General features: G+C 33.6%; 1 protein-coding gene across 1 annotated transcript; it reads left to right on the forward strand.

The window, feature by feature from the left end:
* Positions 1-221: 221 nt before the first annotated feature.
* On the forward strand, positions 222-21,583 carry LOC149800468 (uncharacterized). Its single transcript, XM_089960092.1, has 18 exons — positions 222-457; positions 1,054-1,201; positions 2,886-2,985; positions 3,387-3,484; positions 4,420-4,540; positions 5,425-5,494; positions 5,970-6,173; positions 6,935-7,070; positions 7,458-7,571; positions 10,185-10,325; positions 10,746-10,871; positions 11,871-12,041; positions 12,993-13,118; positions 14,776-14,973; positions 15,811-15,990; positions 16,558-16,794; positions 17,533-17,656; positions 20,300-21,583. The coding sequence occupies exons 1-18, from the start codon at positions 422-424 to the stop codon at positions 20,313-20,315; spliced, it is 2,346 nt and encodes a 781-aa protein (XP_089816218.1). The 5' UTR covers positions 222-421; the 3' UTR covers positions 20,316-21,583.
* The last annotated feature ends 2,170 nt before the right edge of the window (positions 21,584-23,753 follow it).

The raw sequence follows: 23,753 nt of genomic DNA on the forward strand, positions 1-23,753 counted from the left end.
TCTGTGGCATGACATTATGTAAGATATCGTTTAAAAAGGTTTAATTATATTTTGCATGATTGCAAACAGAATTACTATCCGGATTCAAGTAAGTGTTCACCAAGCGGATCCTCATGAATCAGAAAGAACAGTAGCATCCAATTACGTCATAGGACCGGGATTGCTTCTGTGGTTACCTATCCTGTTTCTCTGTGTATATAAAGCCAGAGATATAGCACAGACGGAATAATGAACCAAGAATCGAAATCGCTGCAGAACTTTAAATAGAGAAGGAAAAGAGATAACTGCCGAAACCACTAATTGTCAAGTGTTACAGGAGGACTGGTGTATAAACAAAGAGACACATAACAAAACAAAAACAAATTACATTACAGAAGAGAAGAAGAGAACCAATCTATACCTTGGAAGAGGACGAACAGCCATGCACTTACGTGTTGCTGGATTTTTGTTTTTCTGTGTAAGTATTGTGCCATGCTTTAATGTGTCATGATTATATTACAAATTGAACTTTAACAATCTAATTGAAAAATCATTAGTTGTTAGATAAATTTCATGGTAATTGCTTGTACTTTGACAATCTAATAGAATAACTCATCACAGAGTTAATAGATCATTCCACAGTATTTATCTGGTACTTTGTCAATCCGGTGTACGTGAAGTCTCTTGTCAATAAATTTGACGTGAGACTACATTTGACTACATCTAATTTCAGTCATCTTATTATTAGTCATGGAGACATTAAAAATAAAAATAAACTTTGATTCTTTATTCTTGTACTGCGAATGCAAGAACTATGTAAAGATTATAACTTATTCATTATCAGATATATTTCCTGCTTGATGATTGTTTTGCAATTATGTCTAGAGTAGTATTCATTTCTTATTACGTTGTCAAATGACATTGGTATTGATTGTTGATATTGTATTCCTATGTTATATGGCATTGGAGTTGATTGTTGAAATCTTTTTAGTTTGTTGTATGAATTGGTGTTTACTGTTAATATCTTATTAGATTGTTCTATGTCATAAGTGTTGATAGTTGATATCTTATTAGGTTGTTATATGGCATTGGTGCAATGGACAGAAAATACCAGAGGAATTACAGAAGGACAACATTACCCCTCCAAACATGTTTGGACGAGAATCTCCGACTAACAAAACCATGGATCAGCTCATTATGGAAGCTATGGGAGGCCTCCAAGGTGGGTAACAAACATATACATTCTAATTTTATACTTACTTAATTGTATCACAATCAATCGTACAGTAGGTTAAATGTGGTATAACTCAGATGAAAGTGTAATTACAATCCGGTCAAATGGTGTATATTTCCTTTATATCTATTACAACATTAGGTGTCTCCGAAATATCACAGCCCGATAACTTTCCTGTAAGTATCAGGCACAACAACAACAACAAGAAAACAACAAAAAACAAAAAATATAGAAACAGTGTCCAGTTTTACGCAAGTTTACACACAATAATTTCGAACAAAGTTTTACTTCATGAAAATGCATTTGAAAAGTGTTATAAACATTGAACAGAAAATATACAAAAGCTATGCTATGTAGATAAGAAATTTAATATACATTTTGTACATAGCTACATGACTGGCTGTATTGACGATCATTTGATGCAAAGTCAAGACTTAAATAACATATGATATTTATACTGATGAAACTCATACGATTTGTGTGAAATTGTGTATTAGAAACCTCACAGGCTGTAGATATGGCGTATTAGGAATATCTGAAGCTGTTGAAATGCCTTGTTAAGAACCATACAAACAGTGTAATGTTATCCAATTTAATAAAAGGTTTTGATTCAAAAACTAAATAATCTATGTTTTTCAACAGCTATTCCAATCCGCGTTTGATGACATTTTGAATATCTTAAATTATGCCACATCCAATCACCCTGACAATAATGGAAAATTAATGATTTATAGATTACGAACCAAAACGGTGAAATATGAGGAATCAGTTCCATCAAACAACAATTTTAATAGAAAGTTTGTTTATAGCTACATGATGGCTGGATTGATAATCATTTGATGCAAAGTCAGGACTTACATAGGATTTTTATACTGGTGAAACTCATACGATTTATGCAAAATTGTATATTAGAAACCTCACATGCTGTATAAATGGTGTATTAGGAGACTCACATGCTGTATAAATGGCCTATTAGGAGTCTCACATGCTGTACAAATGGTGTATTAGGAACCTCTCAAGCTGTAGAAATTGCGTATTAAGATGGTATAAATATTGTATTATTAACTTCACAACCTGTTCAAATGCCGTATAAGGAACCTCACACACTGTAGAAATGGCGTATTAAGAACCAAACAAACTGTATAAATGGTGTATTAAGAACCAAATAAACTGTAGAAATGGCGTATTAAGAACAATACAGTCTATAGAAACCCCGTATTAAGAAATTCATAAACTGTAGAAATGGCGAATCAAGAACACATAAGCTGTAGATATACTCTAGTATGAACTTCACGAACTGTAGACATATTAAGAACCTCACAAACAGTAAAATGTTTTTCAATTCAATAAAGGCTTCGAATCTAAACTAAATAATCTGAGTTTCTCAAAACTTGGGTGGTCTTATTGGCTATTGTTTACTTTTTATTTCTTGAATAAAAATCGACATTATCATTTATATTATATCCAAATTTTGTGTGGTGAATATCTTAGCTTTCAAGATAGAATGGGAATTACTGGTCTTTAGCAAGAAAATTTTCCAGTAATTTTCTTAAAGATTTATATTGTATCAGAGAGAGAGAGAGAGAGAGAGAGAGAGAGAGAGAGAGAGAGAGAGAATATAACGGTATGGAATTTAACAATTAAATTTGCATGTTTGAATTTATTTTTTTAGGTGCCCTCAGTTTAAAAGCTATAAATGGTGGCATCCTTATGGAACTGGACATGTTATTGTCCAAACAACAATACTACAATCTTTATGATCAATCGAATAGGTATGTTAAATGTCGGGGGAAGTCTAAATTTTCCAATGTCGTGTTAGTAAAAGCCAATTCTCTGACTAGAAACGGAATTAACAATGTTTTCCTCCATATCCTCGCTACCATCTTTCTTCCTCATCATTTTCATCTGCTACATCTTCTTCGTTTTGTTGAATTCTCTTTCAGACTTACTTGAAAAAGATGGCAAAAGAAAATAATGAATAGAGATCAAACCAGATTTGTATTGAATATATTGTACATTTTCTGTAAAGTACGGCGACATAAATTGAAGTAGATGTATCTAGGATGTACATCAATATATCAATATATATATATATATATATATATATATATATATATATATATATATATATATATATATATATATATATATATATATATATAATTTCTTGCAGCAGTACACTGATTCGAAGTAAGCGTAAAGCGATTCGCGATCCAATCTATCGTTGGACAAACGGAGAAATTCCATATCGTTTCTACCCTGGACATTTCAGTAAGTTAACACTGATGTGAAGAAGAACCATGCGTTATAGATCTAATCAGGGAAATGGTATATGCCTTGAAAGGTTTCCTAATTAGCTATAATATTTTTAATCCTCTCTGTTCGACAAAATGGTTGTTGGGGAATAATAAGTGTCAAACAATTTCGTACGAATTGTTTTTTACATATACCAATGTATGTGTTCTTTCGATTAGGGATGGGTGCTTTATGACGCAAAAACACTATCGAAGCGTGTTAGCACAAGTTGTCTAATTTCCGTTAATGTTTGTACCAATTGTCACCGGTTCCTACACAATCAATAGAGGATCACCCACCCATCCCCGAAAAAAAAACCACTGAAGGGAGAAAAAAAATCTACTCAGACCCACACATTGACGGAAATTAGTCAAATTACGATAAGAGAGTAATGGTAATAATACACTTAGACAACACAGAGTAGCGGATTTAAGACAACGAAGACTAACGGAAATAAACAATAGATGGATAGATAATAAGGGAAATAAGACCTTTGAGGCACATACAGTAACGGAAATCGGACAACTTTAGGAACAGATATAAGACATCTCAAGCCCAAACATCAGTAAAAGGGCAACTGAAGTCCACGTTATAGTGGATATAAGACGAAATTGCATAGTTTCCGTTTATGTTTAGAAATAGCACATGCAAACGTTGCATAACAATATCTGATAGAAATTAAAGTATCGTCAATGCTATATCAAGAATAGAATTTCACATCCATGCTCATTGTATATAAAAAAAATATCACACTTGTTGTGCAACAAATTTTGCCACTAACTGAAAGTGATTATACTGCTGTCATAATGTTTGATATATATTTAACACCCATACAATATTCTCTACATGCCATTTCAATAGCAAAGGGACACTTATACATTTGTATACGGTACACATTGTATTTTGTATAGATCAGAGAGATCAGTACATGGTTCGGCAGGCTATGACGGAATGGGAGCGTTACACGTGTCTACGATTTAAGGAGGCCGCGTCTTCTGACATCAATGTTATCGTTTTCCATAACTCTGAAGGGTAAGACAATGACGATGAAAATACAATGAAATCTCTCCAGTTTTTGAACCTGGCAACTCGGAATAGCTGTATAATCAGAAAGAATATTTGAGCATTTTCTATTAAACTCATTCGATTGGATTACAGGCATATATTAATATTCGTAGAGATTTTTAAATTCAGATATTACTTAATCTTTTACTTCCTCTTTTGAAAACATATGATCTAGACTGGTCCTAGACAGTTCAGAAAGTTCTAATTAATCACTCGATTGTGTATTGTATTCTCTCTCTGTCTCTCTCTCTCTCTCTCTCTCTCTCTCTCTCTCTATATATATATATATATATATATATATATATATATAAAAGGCTAATTATTTTATTTTTAATCACATTATTTGGATTCCAAGAGACTATTTTTCCCTTGAAATACTTGTGTTCGAAATTATTTCTTGGACAAAGACAGTTATCAAAGTTTATACATAATTCAAACTGGAATATTATTTTCAGTAATTCAACAAAGAAATGTTAACACTTCCGTGCGACGCTGGCCACAGCATACGTCGTCGCCTTCCATTTTGGATTTCATCGGGACTCGAACTCAGTTTCATTTAGGACTATTTATTACAATGACTTCTATTTTTAATCCTTGGATTATTTTTGGATTTGATTCGTAGAAATGTATGTTCGTTTTCTCATTTGTACCTTGATTTTCTAAGGAACTAAATTATTTGTTAAATTTTACAAAGCTTGTTTTCTTCGCTTTTGTTTCTTCTAGTTACGTTTTGCAAGAGCCTAAACACGTAACACAATGAAAAGTACATTTTTGGGTGTTTGCAATATCCATTATATTTCTGCCTTCCAGGAAAATTCAGCTACTTAATACTCGTTTCCTATTCTTTCCAGCTGCTACTCAAGGTTGGGAATGGTGGGTGGACAGCAGGTGGTTTCCTTATCCTCACGCGGGTGTAGACATGTAAGTACCAGTTATTAGGTTTTTAACACACATATAAACTCACACACACCGGACAGCAATACTTTGTTCATGTTAACCTGTTTGCTGCTGCAGGATGGTCCCAATCTGACAAGTCGGATGTCCAGATAGCTTACACAGCAGATTTATCAATATAGGACCATGAGCCCTTCAAGTGGCCTCAAGTTAAAATATCATGAGAGATAAATTTGTATTGATCTAAATATTTCCAAAATGGCAGCCTTGATTTTGCTATATCTGATATACTATCCTGTATTTTCAATATCAACATATACATGCATGAAAGGTGAGGAATGCAGGAGTCGATTATTATACAAAACTGCTTGAAATTAATTCTAACGTAACGTCTAAAAATCGTTATGAAACGAATTGTAAGTCTATGCAGATCGGAGAATGATTATTAGGTTAAAGAAAGAGAGCCTGGTGATAATATTTAGTATATATCTTTAATATACAGACAAGATTGTACTTACACGAGATTGGGCATGCGATTGGTCTTGTGCACGAACACCAGCTGCCGAACAGGGACGATTATGTTGAGATCCTTACGGACAACGTGCAGCCCGGTCTGTTGGACCAGTTCACCAAGTACACATCACAGGCCGTTGACCAGATGAATGTCCCTTACGAATACTCTTCTGTAATGCATTACGGTGTCACCGTAAGTGGTTATTTTCATAATATTCTCAACCAACTATCGCTGATCTTGTATTCTCTGTATAATGTATATATGTGTGGAAATAGGTACACGAACAAGCATACAAACACAAACGCATTCATACACACACACACACACACACACACACTACAGGTTTAAAGAAAGGAGATATGGTAGCATATCGAGGAGCTTGGTAAATACATTGGAATATTTAAAGAAGGTAACCAGATTTGTTCAAGACTTCGTTTGGTCTGGTCTAGTGTTCTATGATTAATATATGAACTCTAATTTACGTCTTACTATGATTATACTATGTTGGCTGGTGTGTGTGTGTGTGTGTGTGTGTGTGTGTGTGTGTGTGTGTGTGTAAACGTTTCATACAGATACACATGTTACAGCATTGTCTCTGATCTCTAGTGTAACCGTCTGCCTGTTTCATGGGTACCTCTTTTGTCGGTGATCTCACTCGGAACATACTCGTCATTTGTCAGCCAAAGTTCTTCAGACCAAGATAACATCACGGATGACGTGATCTTGACAGAAATACGATACTAGACATATGGGGCCAACATAATTTATTGATGTATAAAGAATGGAAGTAAAATGGCGGACAGATGATCGACATATCCTTTTCCTTTCTTTTTTTTTTCTCTATTTATCAATACCGGGTTCATGTGAGACTGATTCTAATACGGGACATACTCCCTTTGTCTGTATCAGATCACGGACGAGTATAATGTATTTTCATTATATCATCCATTCAGGCATTCTCCAAGGATGGAGTCTTGAAAACAATACGTGTCAAGTACCCAGAGAAAGAGGCTAGCATAGGAAAAGTGGACATGAAAGAACTGTCATTCACAGATGTAGAAATCGTAAACAAAATGTACAAATGCCCCGGTAAGTACTGAATTTTTCTGATTATAGAATTAGGAATATAATGCGATTGACTAACTTCAGCTTTACTCAACTGATGACTTTTGATTTAAAATACAATGATCACATTAAATATTGGCATACGTTTTACTTAAAAAATGAACGACTTTATTTCAAACATGTAAAATGTAACGGTATACCGTCCAGGTTGTAAGTAAGATGCTTGAAACAGATTGAATACAAAATAGGTTTGTAAAATGAAAACAAAATACATTTAAAAATGATATTTCTTTAATCCATAAACTTGTCCCTATATTTTATGTGACGTGGTACTAGCATTCGAAGTTCAAAATACGTGAATATAAGTAAGTGCAAGTAATTAAAAGCAATTTTATTACCTCTTTTTTCCAGCAAAGTGTGATCCAAGCATTCAGTGTTCGGGTGGCTACGTTGATGAAAACTGCCGATGTGTTTGCAAAGATGGCTCTCAGGATTGTCAGATCGGGGGAGAAATACAACCTTCAGGTAGTAAATAATAAGTAATACATATATATATATATGATACGGAATGACTTTAAATACAAAGAACTGAACATACTGTTTGAAGAGAATTGGTAAATAAGATGGGTTTCCAACACAAGAAGGAAAACATAGAAGTCCCATTATCAGATTACTGAGTTCTTATTCTTTTGTTCAACATGCTTAAGAGTTTTAAAAACCTCAGTGTATCTCCCTGACTATTAGGGGCTGAAGTAGATTACGTCACTTGCACCTTTCTTCTATATTGTAAAAATGTACCACCACCCCGAGTATTAGGGGCTGAAGTAGATTATGGCATTTGCATCCTGCTACTATTTCGTTAGAATGTATCCCCTTGCATACTAGAGGGTGTAGTTTGTGCCTGTTGCACTCGTCTTCCATATCGTAAGATGTATCCCCCTCCATACTAGAGGGTGTGAAATATGCCCGTTGCACTCGTCTTCCATGTCGTTAATAGTGGGAAAATTTTTGAGATGGGTTGTCTCCCGTAATGATGTCCTCAACTAGAAGGTATGAAACGTTTCAAATGAAATATGTATACAAAATACTACATAGTCTTTAAGAATTTTATCTTATTTGTCTGTCTATGTATATCCTTTTTGGATATGTAAACGCATTCCGCACTAAATATCCAGGATCGTACTGCTGTGTCGTTAAACCCTATCCATCTCTCCATGTATACATTCATCCCACATACCTTTATATAAAGATTCCACTTTTCTGGAAGCAGTATGGTGAAGAAAAGACACACGCGCACACTCAGATATATATATATATATATATATATATATATATATATATATATATATATATATATATATATATATATATATATATATATATATATATATAGAGAGAGAGAGAGAGAGAGAGAGAGAGAGAGAGAGAGGACAATACGAAGATGAATCCACGATACAGAAATATCAACAAAGGTTTTGAAGGAATCAGAAGAATAAAGTGACGTAATTGTGACTTCCCCGATCTCCTACACAAAAGACTATGGAAAATATTAAACTATTGAAATAATAAAAGTAACATTCCTTTTGAAAGCAACTGATAAAGTCAACGGAATGTATACATGCTATTTGAAATCTTTAGTGACTTACAAATCAGCCATAAATCGGCCGTGCAGGGTATATGTTGATGAAAATTTATTAGACCTTATTTAATACCATCCTACTGAATAATCTACGTTCATAGTCTTCAGCTTGTACCAACAGTACTGATGTCGAAATAGTCATTCACCTATTATCCTATGGACGTTGAGAGACACGGTACTTATTCCAATACTGTAGTATGAATGACCCTTACTAGGAGATGGTCATTCCATTACTTTAGTATATAATTACCCTTACTAGGAGATAGCCACTCCATTACTTTAGTATATAATTTCCCTTGCAAGGAGATAACCACTCCATTACTTTAGTAGATAATTACCCTTGCTAGGAGATAGCCACTCCATTACTTTAGTATATAATTACCCGTGCTACGAGATAGCCACTTTAATACTTTAGTATATAATTACCCTTACTAGGAGATAGCCACTCCATTACTTGAGTATATAATTACCATTGTAGGAGATCGATATGACATGATTGCGCAAACCCATAATGTTGTACAAATATCCATTTTCTTTGAAGCTCAATGCTCACAACATTTTAAAATCCGTTACCATTAATGACGTTGCAATACATAAATGTATACCTTGATTAGAAAGGCACATGTATGTAGTTTATTGAGAAAATGAAGGAAACAGAAAAGCTACTTAATATGTGGCAAGTTCTAGGGGGTTAATATTTACTGACAAAATAACGGAATAAAGAGAAAATGGGAAAACTGACATCATAGGAATTGTATTGGGAATTATTGTTTAGTGACAGAATGAATAAAAATTGCAGAAACCGACGTCAGAGGTGCAAGGCAGTTTAGGTTGCTTTTATTGCTGACCATTTAAAGGCAATACTGTCCCTTTAGGATACAATAGTCAGAAGGGCAAAGTCCGAAATTCGTAGTTTCCACTTAAGAGTATATGTATTATTTATACGGTAAGATGAAACTAAATCTTCCCTTTCCTCGATGAATATCTAAACGATAGATCAAGAACTACTTTGCACTGTGAAATGTTATATCATGGGTAGGCACTACTTCGCGCAGTGGAACATTGCAAGATGGACAGGTACTATTTTGCACTGTAGAATGTTGTAATATGCACAGGTAATTCTTTGCACTGCAGAATGTTTTAAGACTGGCCGATACTACTTTGTACTTTGCAATGGTGTAAGATGGATATACACTACTTTGCGCTTTAGAATGGTGTAATTTGGATAGACACTACTTTGCACTTTAGAGTGGATTAAGATGGATAGACACTACTTTGCACTTTTGAATGGATTAACATGGGCTGGCGCTACTTTGCACCATAGAATGTTAGTATCTTTGTCAAAATATTCGCAATCAACTACGCAACAATGTGCATTATCACGAAACACAACTATGAGAAAATTTACCCATACAACCATATTAACTTCTTTATCATAACGTGGCTTCAATTGAATGCGTGTTTACCTGTTATTTTTAGACTTATGTTCTGTATTATAGGTGCATGTGGTGTAAACACGTATGGCGATAGCTGGAAATGCTTTGTGTGGGCGCAACACGGCCAATGTGAGTCTAATCCCTCCTTCATGACGAAATCATGTGCCAGGGCCTGCGGTCCTTGTGTTCTCAAGAGAAAGCCAGGTAAAGACGTTCTGAAGGTATCTATCTTTATAAACATTCGTCATCCTGCTGCTAAAAAAGCTTGAATGCATTTCATAGTATATAAATCATAACGCAGATTGATGGTGACATCACATCTCACACGTGATACAAATCGTATTACTCGAAGCTATATAAAAGTATTCGATTTTATGATTTTTAGCATGAAAGAACAGAATGTAATTTTTCAATATGAAGTTTGCATTCATATTTGCTGTGTTTTATTTATTGTAATTATTTCTAAAATATCAGTTTAGCAGTTAGTGTGTAAAACCGGTCTTATCTTTTCTTCGGAAATAAACTGTTAAATAACAATGTTTACAATTTTTGTTGAAAAGTAATATTAACCATTGTTAGTAAAATGATTACATGCTTCGAGTACAAACTTAAATACTTTTATAGGGACATGTGGTAAAATGTATCCCAGTGACAAATGTCTGAAGTGGGCAACGCATGGTGATTGCCTGACCAATACAGAATGGATGAATAACTACTGCTGTGGGACGTGTGCAAACAGTAACAATGGAAGTAAGTCTCCCAATGATACTCTCACAATGAGCAAGGGCAATTATAGCTAGGGTCATTTTATACATCTAGTATGACATTTCTTTGTTTTACATCATCATGTGTTGTATTTGTTGTTACTTACTTTGATGTGGCCAGGTACACAGTAGTGTTTCAAACTATTTACCCTGTGAAAGTGTCTGTATGACTGCATCTAAAGGGCGTGAGAACATTTCTTCAATTGAGGTAACTTATAAATCCATATTACAGAACATATGTTTACTAGCAATTATATACAATTTCCCCGCTATCAACGTCTATGTTCTAGCAAATAGGGCTTTTCTATTTCAAAGACAAAATCAGCTTAATATTGTAGAAAAAAAGACGTAATCGTAATTTGAAGAAACAGAATTCCTTTTTGTTCCTTTAATATACAAACACCGTGCTGAGGACAATTATCAGCGTTTGGACCCATACAGAGGACAATAATGATTACATAATTAGGAGGGAATTTATTCTTCAATTTATTATTTTAAACGTTGCTTCAAATCTCAGAAATAACCTTCTGACTTTCATTGTCCCTAATTGGTTATGCTACACATATAGTTTAATTTTTCCGAATTGGTTATGCTACACAAATTGTCATGGTCCCTAATTGGTTATGCTACACACATAGTGTGTATAATATTAACATATAAACACTTTCACCATTGTGTAAAGTTATTATTTTCCTTTAAAGAAATTCGAGTCATGAATACAATAAGTATTAAGTATTTATTTCTGATTTTTAAAAACTATATTTAAAATCTTCAGGAAGTAATTACTTTATAATTTAGTACACGAGTGAGGATAAGGTCTAAGCAAACCAATGATTTCACTCCCTGGAACAAGCTTGCGTTTTGCCACTTTTCCGATAATGAACATGTTTCACTTTGTCGATTGGTTGGTCTTTTGGTAAATAGGCTGAAGTCTGTGTTGTTTGCCATTGTGACAGGGTAACTGATTTTGAAATTACTTTTCCAGCTGGTTGCCAAAACAAATACAATAATTCCATCGAGTGTGACCGTTGGGCTGTCGAAGGTGAATGCGAGACTAATCCTCTGTGGATGATTCCAAATTGTCAAAAGTCGTGCCGTGCATGTGACAAACCAATACCCACACAAGAGCCAGCAACAACTGCCGCTCCTGATATTGGTGTGTTAATTACGAAAAAATAATATCATTCTGTTTGAATTATAATTAATACATTGTAGAAACAATAATGTGCAGTGAAATGTTTCGAAGTCATCTTTTTAAACTTACGTCACGATGGATAATTTGATATGATACTGTTTTCAGGAAGTAATCTTGTTTAATGTGATTGATTTAACACTGTAATGCATAAACTTTTATCATATTTATAGTGAATAATGTTCATGTTGGATCAGACGTGTTAAAAGACAACCTTATATCATTTTAAAGTGAACATTATATGAGTGCTAGCTATCGGAAACGAATATTTAAGTTGGAATGAAATAACTATTTCGAGAAACTACTGACAAAAGTACAAATATTCATTTTTCCAAAAGCTGAACAATGACACTATACCGCCTATTTCCTGGCTCTATATTTAGAACGCTATTTTTTATTGGCACTCTAGAGTCATTATCGTATCAATATGCCGTTGTACATACATACATACATACATACATACATACATACATACATACATACATACATACATACATACATTCCTCCGACTTCCGGGAAAAGTTTCCATCAGTTACCTTTAAAAAAGAAGTGTGAAGAAGTGTGAAAGAATGATACTATCAGGAATGGAAAGACGAGAGAAGTGTCAAAGCTAATTTTTCTAACAATAATAAAAAATACATTATAATATGGAGATTTTAAAATAATGCCTCCATTATTGTAAGAAAATATCGCTTCTCTTGATCTCTTTTCCACCAGAGTTGTGGTTAAAATAAATTTTAGTAAAGACACAAGAAGAAGATTAAAACAAAAACATGCATCATGAAGAAGTAAGCATATTTTGTATTACTGTTATACAACTTAATAAGAAAAATATAAGATATACAAAATGTGGCCTATTTTCTGAGTGTTGCATAACATATTACACCGGTTTTAAATAAACCTTCCGCTTTTCAGGAAACTGTACAGACAAGCACGACGCATTTCAGTGTCAGAGCTGGGCTCGGGCAGGGGAATGTGACAAGAATCCAACGTGGATGGTACCAAATTGCCAAAGAGCTTGTGGAAAATGTTCTTTGTCCGGTAGGAAATTACTAGAATGCATAATCGGGCTTGATGCCATTGTGCTGGCACTATATTTTTACATATCGACTGGTTCTAACTTACCCCCATCCCCCGGTTTTGATTTTCCAGTTAAACTAGTATACTTATAGTTTCAAAAACCCAGACCATTTGACCAGTCACTAGAAGCCCTTTTGGAATAATCCTTTATCCGCCCATTACTGATTAGATTGTAGTTTTCTGCGTTTAAGATCCGTATAACAGTCCTGGTGCAGACGAATACATGAAAGACAATTATTCAGAAGCTGACGAGTATGCAAATATTACCCAAGCGTTAAAGGTTTTCGTCTTCAGCAACTTCTTTCAAGTAGGTATCTTGATAGTACCATCGCACATCTGCGTAAGTTCGAGTCTCGGGCTCGGCCAATGAGGGTACGTGAGAAAGACTGTCAGTATCTTCTCGTTGGTCGGTGGTTCTTTCTTGGGATTTTATCCCACATCCTCCAACATTTATAGAGACCGACATGTATAGCCTATCTTGTGATGAAAAATGGCGTTAAACCTTATAACATCAACAACAACAACCTGGATAGAAAAGATGTACTCATTTGATTTCGAGAACTTCAAGTTTCATTGCAGTCAAAAACTTCATGTTCCTCGTAGCTTTTGTTCATAATTGGCAGTCACTGCACTCAATAAAATAAAACCACGTGTCTTGAGTGAAAATACATGTGCTAAATTTTATTGTGTGTTGTAACCGAAATGTCTATATACGAATAGAATAGTATCAGTTTACCAAGACATATGTTATTAAATTTTGAGATCTGCTGTGTAAGAAGAAAACGAATGGGAAGGTCATTAATTAAGCACTTTTACCTTGATAGTAAAATACGACTTCCACAACACAACGTTTATTGATTGACTTTTACTACTAATAAATTTCCACCTATTTGAAAATAGCAACTTCTTTGTAACATGCGATGCTAACCGTTAATAACGTCAATGCTCGGTTTTGGAAATTAGTCTTTAACGACAAGTCTTTCTTGTCCTTAGCTTAAGAAACCCCTCATCTTCGACATTATTATTATTATTATTATCATTTAAATTTTTTTAATTTAATTTTATTAAATTTTAATTATATAATTGTTTACTATGTCATACTTATTGTATATTTATTTTAATTTTAATTTACTATTGATTAAATCATAAAAATTTAAAATTAAAATCTAAATTTAATTTTAAATTATTTATAGTCATTATATTATAATAATTTTGTGATTTTATTTGTCATTAGTATTATAATTTCATACTATTTAATTAATCTCGTTAATATTTTATTTACTTATTATTTATTATTATTATTATTATTATTATTATTATTATTATTATTATCATTATTATTATTATTACAAATGGATCCTTCGGCTTCCACTGTCAGTGTCTATCCCCAACTTGTTTTGAAATCTTAACATGCTATAATCAATCGTGGTTATACTAGATTTCATTTATGACCAAGTTAGGGTCACTTTGTTTGCTTCGTGGAGTTGATTTCATTAATTGTGGGATCTTCATATATTGGCACCTTGCATACTAAAACTTGATTAACATTCCACCAAAATGCACACATGTTTGTCCAACATCTCGAATTTTTAATGAAAATACAAGATTCTTTAAATAGGTTGCATCAATTTATACGATGACTTTGAATGTGATATCTGGGCTGCAAGTCGGGAATGTGATAAAAACCCTGGTTGGATGCTGGTGAACTGTAGGAAGAGCTGCGGGCAATGTAACAACAATACCACTAACACTTCAACAACGAAAAGTTCTGCATCTACAACAGCATTGCCATCAACAACCAGGAACAGTACACAAAGTAAGTTTAGTGAGAAAACGTTTGAATGAATCAAATTCATGGCAAGTATATAGTCTTCCTCGCTATCTCCATATCCGAGATCGTAAAGTCCCACTCGACCTTGAGAATAAAATGAGTCACATAAGGAGGCACATTGTCATAATTAATAATTTTATTATAGCAAATTAAAAGATTATACACAACGAGCACACGTTTGTTTCCTTCTGTTTACTTGTTGCTGTTTCTCACTTTGATGGAAATACATTTGCTACTATACAAAATGTCACTGGACATCTGCTTCAGATACGCCCAAACGTAAATTGTTGGTTCGACAGCTGGTTCTTATACGCCCAAACGTTACTTGTTGGCTCGATAGGTGGTTTAGAAACGTGCAAACGTTAAACATTTTCCTTTTCAAAACTGCCGAACAGTTACCTCTGGAGTTTCCTATTCATTCCAAATCAGAGGAAGTCTCTTACAAATATGTGATTTCCCTCGCAAATGTTGCAAAAATAGATATGATTTTTGGGACAATCGACATTAAGAAAAATATGAAGACACGAAACTAATCGTATATGAAACTGATTTATTTCATAATTCTTCAATGTAATTTGAAATTTGTTGCATTGATTAAATGGACTAAACTTGTCATTAATTATCTAAGTTGGAAGCATCAAGACGTTAGATTGATATAGACCGTTTATATCCTATTTGATACTTATTTAAGTATGGCGCAAAAGACAAAAATGAGGATGAATACTTCAGCAATAGGAGGGACCCATTTATATGAATCAAAATAATGTCCTTAGGGACAAATATCATCAACAGTAATGGTCACTCTCTTGTGTTGCTTTACAGCTGTTTGTACAAACAAGCATCAGGACAACAAACTATGTGAGATTTGGGCGAAGGCCGGACAGTGTAATACGAATACATGGATGATTCAGAATTGTGCAAGGTCATGTGACAGATGTTCCGGGACAGAAACGACAACAACACCCCGTCCAACCACCAAACTAACAACACAAAAATCAATTGGTGAATATTATGTTTCAATATTTTCAAAATCCAAAATAGGCAGAAGTAGATAAAGAGATGCATTGATAGATAGAGATATATCAATATAGGTAGTTAGTTTGATTGGTATGTAGATAAAACCGACATCCATTATATACTGGCATTATCTGTTCAAATAAACACAGAGATGAGTTTTCTTTTATTATACAGGTACATGTATATCCTGGAGAAATTCAACATCTTTTCGCCTTGGACAGAGTTCAATAAAAGAATATGCAAATTACTTTGTTTCAGCTATATACTTAACCAAGCCACTATTTGTCGTTGACTCAATGCTCACGCTTGACATTGTGTGTGTGTGTGCTGCGTAGCGACAACAAAAGAAACATGTATTTCATTCATTTGAAAGTCTTTAATATATACTAATATTGAATATGAATTTAAATTAGATTTCTTAGTCACTGAATTTACTGCATTTTCCTATGCCAGGAGAACAATGTAATTGATTAATGTAATTTCTAGTCATCCACTTTATTCTGTGTGCGTGTATTTCTTACTTAAAGTATTCTAAATTTGATTCCACAACAGGTGAATGTAAAGATCTGCACAGCGATCACAGGTTGTGTGACGCATGGGCAAAAGCAGGGTACTGCAAGACGAATCAGTATGTGACAATAAATTGTGCTAAATCATGTGGCAATTGTTCTGATCAAGGTCCGTCGACATCAAGCAATGTACGATTCGCTAATACCATAGTAAAGACAACGAATGAAAAACTAGTGATAAATAAAGTGAATGAGGAAGCACTTGCTGACGATCCAAATGGTAAGATATGATGACTGTCATAACAATGCATTTGTATCTGTGTGTTTGGGAATGGGAGCGAAAACGTATCTGTGTGTTATGGATTGGATGTGTAAGTGTATCAATGTGTTTGGGCTCGGGTATTTAAGTATATCTGTGTGGTTTGGCATGGTCGTGCATGCGGATCTGTATTTATCACGTCATGGGTGGCAGCGGTTCATTCTGTATTTACAAGTGTGTTAATGTGTCTTCGTGTTTAGGCATGAGTGCGTTTGTACCTTTGTGTCTTTTTGGGCATGCGTAGCTACGGCTAAGTGTGACTGTTACAAGTGTGTAAGTGTATCTTAGTATTTGGGTATGGGTCTGAGTGCGTATATGTGTGTATTTGACATAGGTGGCACGGCTAAGAGTGACTGTTGCAAATGTATAAGTGTATTATTGTGTTTGGCCGTGTGTGTATATGCGTAGCTGTGTATATTTGGGCATGATTTTGTTTGAGTATCTGTGTTTTTCTGGGCATGGGTGTGTATGTGGATCTGTACCTATTATGGCATGGGTGGCGATGGCTAAGATTTTGTATTATATAAAGCATTATCTCTTTTGAGAACTATAAACTGAACATGCTGATACGTTATTAAATCAATTAAATCAATGTCTTCTAATCTATGCTTGTTTTATTATTTTGAAGTCATTTTGATATTTCTTAAAAATTGTTTCCATGGAGGTGAAAAAAACGAGTCAATTATTTATAATCTTTAGGTGGTTGTAGAGACGAGAAGGATACCTGTGTAACCTGGGCTAGATATGGTTTCTGTGATAATAACAGAGATCAAGCAGTACGATTGTGTCCAAAAACATGCAATCTCTGTGTTCAGCGTCAGGGGTAAGACTTTCTTCTCTATTTTATTATTATTTGTTATTATTTTATTATTATTTGGAATCATATTCTTTTAAACAGTTACCTTTTCTTTGGATTAGGTAAAAACATTTTGATTAAGTTTTAGGATGAAAATGTTTGCGTCAGAAAGCAAAGCAAAGCACTAAACATTTAATCATCAGAAATGTACATGATAAATTATCCTTCTAGATAACGTATAGCCGAAATTGCTTTAAGTGCACGCATGTTCGTATATGAAGCATGAAAACGTTGTTGCATATTAATCAAATGAAAATACCATCCTTCATTTCTTTCTTTGCTTCAGTAGTCTTTTAATACCATACAAACGTGAGACAATATGTAAGAATGATTTAGTCTATTTGCGTTGGATGATACTTTAGTCTACGTATCCTCGGTGATGATATAGTCTATTTATGACGAGTGTTGACTGATTCATGTTTTGCTGGATGATAGTCAGACAGATGTTACATAAAATTATTAACACTTTGGTGAAATCATATAACATTTTAATAGCGTAGGTATTGCCTTTATGAATAATTTTATGTAGAAGCGCATTGTATGCACGCTGTTATATATCGATACTGCAAAAAAATTATAATGGACTAATTTCATGCCATGTCAGGTTATTGTTGAGTTGCTAAGGTAACCCTACAGAGCTTCAACTCAATGTTTAATAATAGAATCAGTGTCAAATATATCAGTGTGAGAACCATTTAAAAGCGGCACCGCCACAGTGGCGATATCACATATATAATTACTTTCATTTTATACTTAGAAAATGTGTATTCCCTTAGATAATATATATTTTCTATATTTAGTTAATTTTTCGTGTTCTCTTTCTTCTTCTTCTTTTTCTACTTCTTCTTATTCTTCTTCTCCCTCTCTCTCTCTCTCTCTCTCTCTGTTTCTTTATACACCTTAAGAACATTAAACACATTAAATGTGCCAACGTTGTCAGTAGGGGAAAGTTTCCGTGTTGGAATGTGATAAAAATTCAAACAATAACACAATGATTTTAAATATTAGCTTATTTAAAAAATTTCCCAAATGAATAAACATGATTCAGACTATCATTGAGTAACCTTAATGTCAGTTGTTTATGTTTAAACGGTAAGTGACACCTTTTGTCAAAATACATCACAAATTCTACGACAAACAATTTTTTTTTAAAGATAATTCTCCCGAATGAATATAATGCTAAAATGTAATTAGCAATATTATAAAAATCCTTAGCTGGCAGTTCTTAGCCATTTGAACTTAAAACTTGGAACCAAACAACATAATGTCCAGAAGTACAAACAACTATTGATGTCACTGAAGTAAAATGCTTAAGTTCGCCTTATGCAGAATCAGCGAAACGAACTCTCTGCATGAAATGACAGATGAAAACGTGCATATACTGTTATATAATGCGCGTGAACGTTTGCGGTAAATTTTGAAATTTTAAATAAATAGTTTTCTTAAATGTGAATTATTTAAAATGATTTATTTGTCGAGACAACCATGAGCTTTTGGGTCGGCAATCAGATTGTTCCGTATGGTCATCCGGTTGGTGTCTGTGCTTATTGAAAGTGATTAAACCCTTACCTTAGTTTGTAAATATTGGAGAAATCAGGCATGTGATACCGCTGATTGCAAATTGAAATAAAATTACTATCACAGTTTGGTTTTAGCGTCTGTTACCGAGCGAGACATCCAATTGTCAAGGCTACGTAACTCAGATTTAAATGAAGAAATAGCAAAATAAAAACACAAACCACAAAACTTAATATACCCTTTATTTTAAGATGTTATTGTCTGAAGGCTGTCAGATACTTCTGAACACTGTCAGATACGACCGAATGCTGTCCGATAAGACCACAAATTGATGCTTTGCCCACTCCAGCAATGTTTGCAGTACCAATACGCGCAGCAAGCGTGTCAGTGTAAAGAATTATAAAATTTGAGGAACGATTCTATGGAGTAATACAGTTTACATCGTTGTAGTTTTAAATACATCGACACCGACTTAATGCGAACTTTTAATGGAAATGAGTTTTGCAACCATCACAACTGTAATAAAAGAATATATGAGTTTTGCAACTTTCACATCTGTAATAAAAGAATACAAGAGTTTGCATACTTTATCTTAAAGTAGATTCAGAAACATATTTTGTTCATGAAGTCGAAGCTCTGCGTATCGTTATTCATAGCTTTGTACTCGACACAATGCAATGTTTCAATTAAATTTGTGAAATATTTCTCTATATCTATTGTCTTAAAAGAAACCCACAACAAGTTATATTTAATTGAACCTATCCGGCATAGCCTTTTGGTTAGCAATGGGCTGTATTGCTAAATCATCATCGTGATGAGTTTGTTCAGATTTTTGTCATTGAAGATATTAGTCTAGGTGATATACTTGAACCAATATATTACTCAGTAACTGTCGTAAATTCATTAGTTCAATATTTTATCTCCAGCACACTTACTGCGTTTGAGTTTAAATCGTTAACATAATGTCGACCTTTATCTAGACAGCAGTCAATGGTACCTTAACATGGACTCAAATCATTAGCGTATCAATTTCAAGGTTTATTTTATTTAGACCATTTGAAGTAACACCCATCTTTTTTCCTTGCATTTCAGACTGCTACTACGATAATAGATTGTTTGAAACGAGAGCAAAGTGTGACCAGTTTAGTCAGAATCCATTCTACACGAATACTTACTGCGAAGTAAATGACGTGTGCCCAGTATGTTAAAACAAAAGCAAGACAGTAAATGAGGAAAACCTTGTGTTAATTAGAAGCAAGACCTTAAGCATTCTGTTTCATTTGTAGATGAATCGTAGCCACATTTTTAGTGTTATTTGTAAACGCCATCTCATTGTCTAGCAATTATTCCAATGATCGGCCAATGATGTTTTCCTTCTTTTTCTGACGTATCTTTTGTGATTTTTAACATCTTTTAAATATTTATTACATATTTATTGATTATTTGAACCCATATTATATGACAAAATACTTAACTAAATTAAATTGTTTCGTTCCTAATTACAGTTTAGGTATAGAATTATATGTATCAGTATTTAGTGACTGTAATCATTCTCTGACACTTAAAAATGACTAGAAACGTGTTACATCCAATAAACAGGACTTTATTATATCCTTAGTTTTGGTAGAGATATGATTTTTCTTGTTATAATCATTAAGGTTGTATCTTTTTTCTTCATGATTTCGCCGTGCGCTTTGTTCTTCTGTTTGTTCATTTGTGACAGTGTGTGTGTCCCCATAAAAGTCTTATGATGAATACCACTGAGGACAGAAATGTAAAACCATAGAGCGATGGAGGTGTTTTAAAATGTGGTATTACATTTAAATACTACCGATGCATATCTTTGGGATTGAGAGATGGGGATTGGAAGTGATTATCAGTCGGGAAGGATTGGTATTTCGGTGTCTTACTGCACTGCTAAACAGATGGGTTATTTAGTTGCTAAAATCTGGATTGAGGAGCTTTGCTAAACGGCACTACACGGTAGGCAATTTGGCTTGATCCGATGGTGGGATTCGAAACAACATTCTTCCGTCGTGAGTCAGGCATGTCTCCTACTGAATCACCGCGGATTATTTTCTATTAGTTCTCTCGTACGATATGCAGGATAACTCTTTTGATCTATCCCGCATTGTCCATCCCGTGGGATAGTGATTAAAACCAGTGGATAAATAACCGAAAATATGCAAATGTATGTTTTTGGATCAAGGTGAGAGGAAATATTTTCGAATATACAAAATCAAAGCAATCGCCTAAATGTGTGTTTAGCAATATATTTTTTCCTAGAAAAAACATTTTTTTCATATTTGTGTTTTTTATATTTCTTAAAAATTATTTTATTTATTCGTGAATAAAGAACATATATTTCGACTTGGATCCTTCATGTTATTGTTTTCTGTTTCCAAGGTAATGTTGTGCCAAGCCCATGTTTAAAGAGAATGTTTCAGTGATAGAGCCCACAACTGAATCCTTATGACTACGCACGTGACCAGAAAGTTCTGAAAATAATTGAGGGACAAGAAAATAATTGCAACAGCTCCAGATTATTATTCTGGTTTAAACTGAAACCAAACACGCATTTAATTAATTTAAATTTAAACCAAACACGCATTTAATTAATTAAAATTTAAACAGATATGTATTTAATTACGTTTAAATTTAAGCCAAACATGTGTCAATTAATTTAAGTTTAAACCAAACATGTATTTAATTCATTTAAATTTAAACCAAATGCGCATTTAATTAATTAAAATTTAATCAGACATGTATTTAATTACATTAAAATTTAGACCAATCATGTATTTAATTAATTTAAATTTAAACCCAACATGTATTTAATTAATTTAAATTTAAACAAACATGTATTTCATTACATTTAAATTTAAGCTAAATATGTATACTATTAATTGATATTTAAACCCAACATGGATTTAATTAATTCAAATTTAAACAGACATGTATTTAATTACAGTTATTATTAAACCAATCATGCATTTACTTAATTTAAATTTAAACCAAACATTTATTTAATTACATTAATCTAAGTTGAAGTGTATTTTAGGTAGAGCTAATAATAATTACGTTCCCGCAAGCAGCAGATGACGTTGTGTTGGACCTCTTACAATGTATAGTTATTAAAGGAATTAAGTGTCCATTTCTGCTCTGGAAATTAGAAAAGTAATTTTCTTTTGTATTCTGTTTACTTGACGGGTTGTTTATAAATCTTTATTGCTTCACATTCTGAAACATATTTGCGACATTTGTTATCTTCTGCTGGTAAATGTGTAACATTATTTTATCGTTTAATTGTAAAATCTTAAACATTGATGCCTTATTTTTGTGGAAGACGGCCTGCTGGCAAAGATATCAGAAATAAGAGCACGCTCAACATGACTTCATGGAAATTACATAAAACATTAAAATCGGTTGTTTATAAGAATCCGAATCGAATATTAAAGCTTTCTTCTCATTCAAGTCGGGAAAACACGCCGTATTCGTCTTTGTGTCGAAATATGTTGACACATTTCGACTTCTTGCTTTCATTGCAAAATATCTACCTATAACCTTTTCAGATCTTCACTGGTATCTCTTGTTTTCCTTCACAGAAAACCACTAAAATGTCTCTTAAAAACTGATTGAGACGTCTTTAGTTTTTAAAATCTCTGAAGGCATTGAGTCTCAGAATCTAGACATTTATTGAACCAAAAAACTATATAATCGGTAAAATAATATCATATATTTCTTTTAATTTTCAATATTATTTAATGTTTTTACTTGTCCTTAAAACATTAACAAAGAAATACAATTGATAAAAGCTGGCCTGGGAAGAAGACTTTCTTATATTAGTCAAAACAATGTAAAGAATGTATAGGTTTTAAAACGCACAAGATTATGAAGTTCAAAATAAATAAAATGAAAGCCCGCACAAACAGTAGACATTATATAATGACGAACGATTTAACACGGTAAGGAAAGAAATCGAGGTTTTCGCTCATTTTCATCAAAACAAAGTTTTCCCCATGGGACAATGCAGTACACATACACACGCACACGTACACGGACTCAAACAAGCAAACACAGTCAAGCGTAAAACAAAGGTTATGTATACTTTGGCGAGGAGAACATGGACTATCCAAAATAGGGATGAGGTCAAGACTGAGAATTGCAATTGAACAACAGCAACAATATTAAACAATTAGTTACATGCCACAATGAAGACATAGCACATACGTGCAGAGTAAACAAAACAGAACGAGTTTCCATAAAAGCAATAACCGGATCATTTCATTTAAGCCAAATTCAGTACGTGCTGTTATCGGCGGCATAGGATGTTTTTGTTCATTTTGGCCACGTTAATTTTCTGTACATCTGTGAGTTTACTCAATAGACAAATTTTCTAAGGACAGGACCGAGTGTCTGGCTGAGTTAAAACGGTCACTATCATTATACACTCGCAAATCATTTGTCCCTAACCAGACACCGGTCTTGTCCTTTGGAATGTTGCTGATTGCTTTATATTGCAGCAGTCTGTTTTTGGTTATTTTCG

The sequence above is a fragment of the Sinohyriopsis cumingii genome, chromosome 5 (genome assembly GCF_028554795.1).
Source record: "Sinohyriopsis cumingii isolate HCF-2022 chromosome 5, ASM2855479v2, whole genome shotgun sequence".
NCBI classification, from domain to species: domain Eukaryota; kingdom Metazoa; phylum Mollusca; class Bivalvia; order Unionida; family Unionidae; genus Sinohyriopsis; species Sinohyriopsis cumingii.

What these genes read in the sequence shown, in the direction of transcription:
- LOC149800468 (XM_089960092.1), top strand. Translation starts at nt 422, where the DNA reads ATGCACTTACGTGTTGCTGGATTTTTGTTTTTCTGT. An exon ending in GGGAGAAATACAACCTTCAG is followed by an intron (nt 7,572 to 10,184) that starts GTAGTAAATAAT and finishes TCTGTATTATAG; the next exon opens with GTGCATGTGGTGTAAACACG. An exon ending in TGGAAAATGTTCTTTGTCCG is followed by an intron (nt 13,119 to 14,775) that starts GTAGGAAATTAC and finishes TTCTTTAAATAG; the next exon opens with GTTGCATCAATTTATACGAT.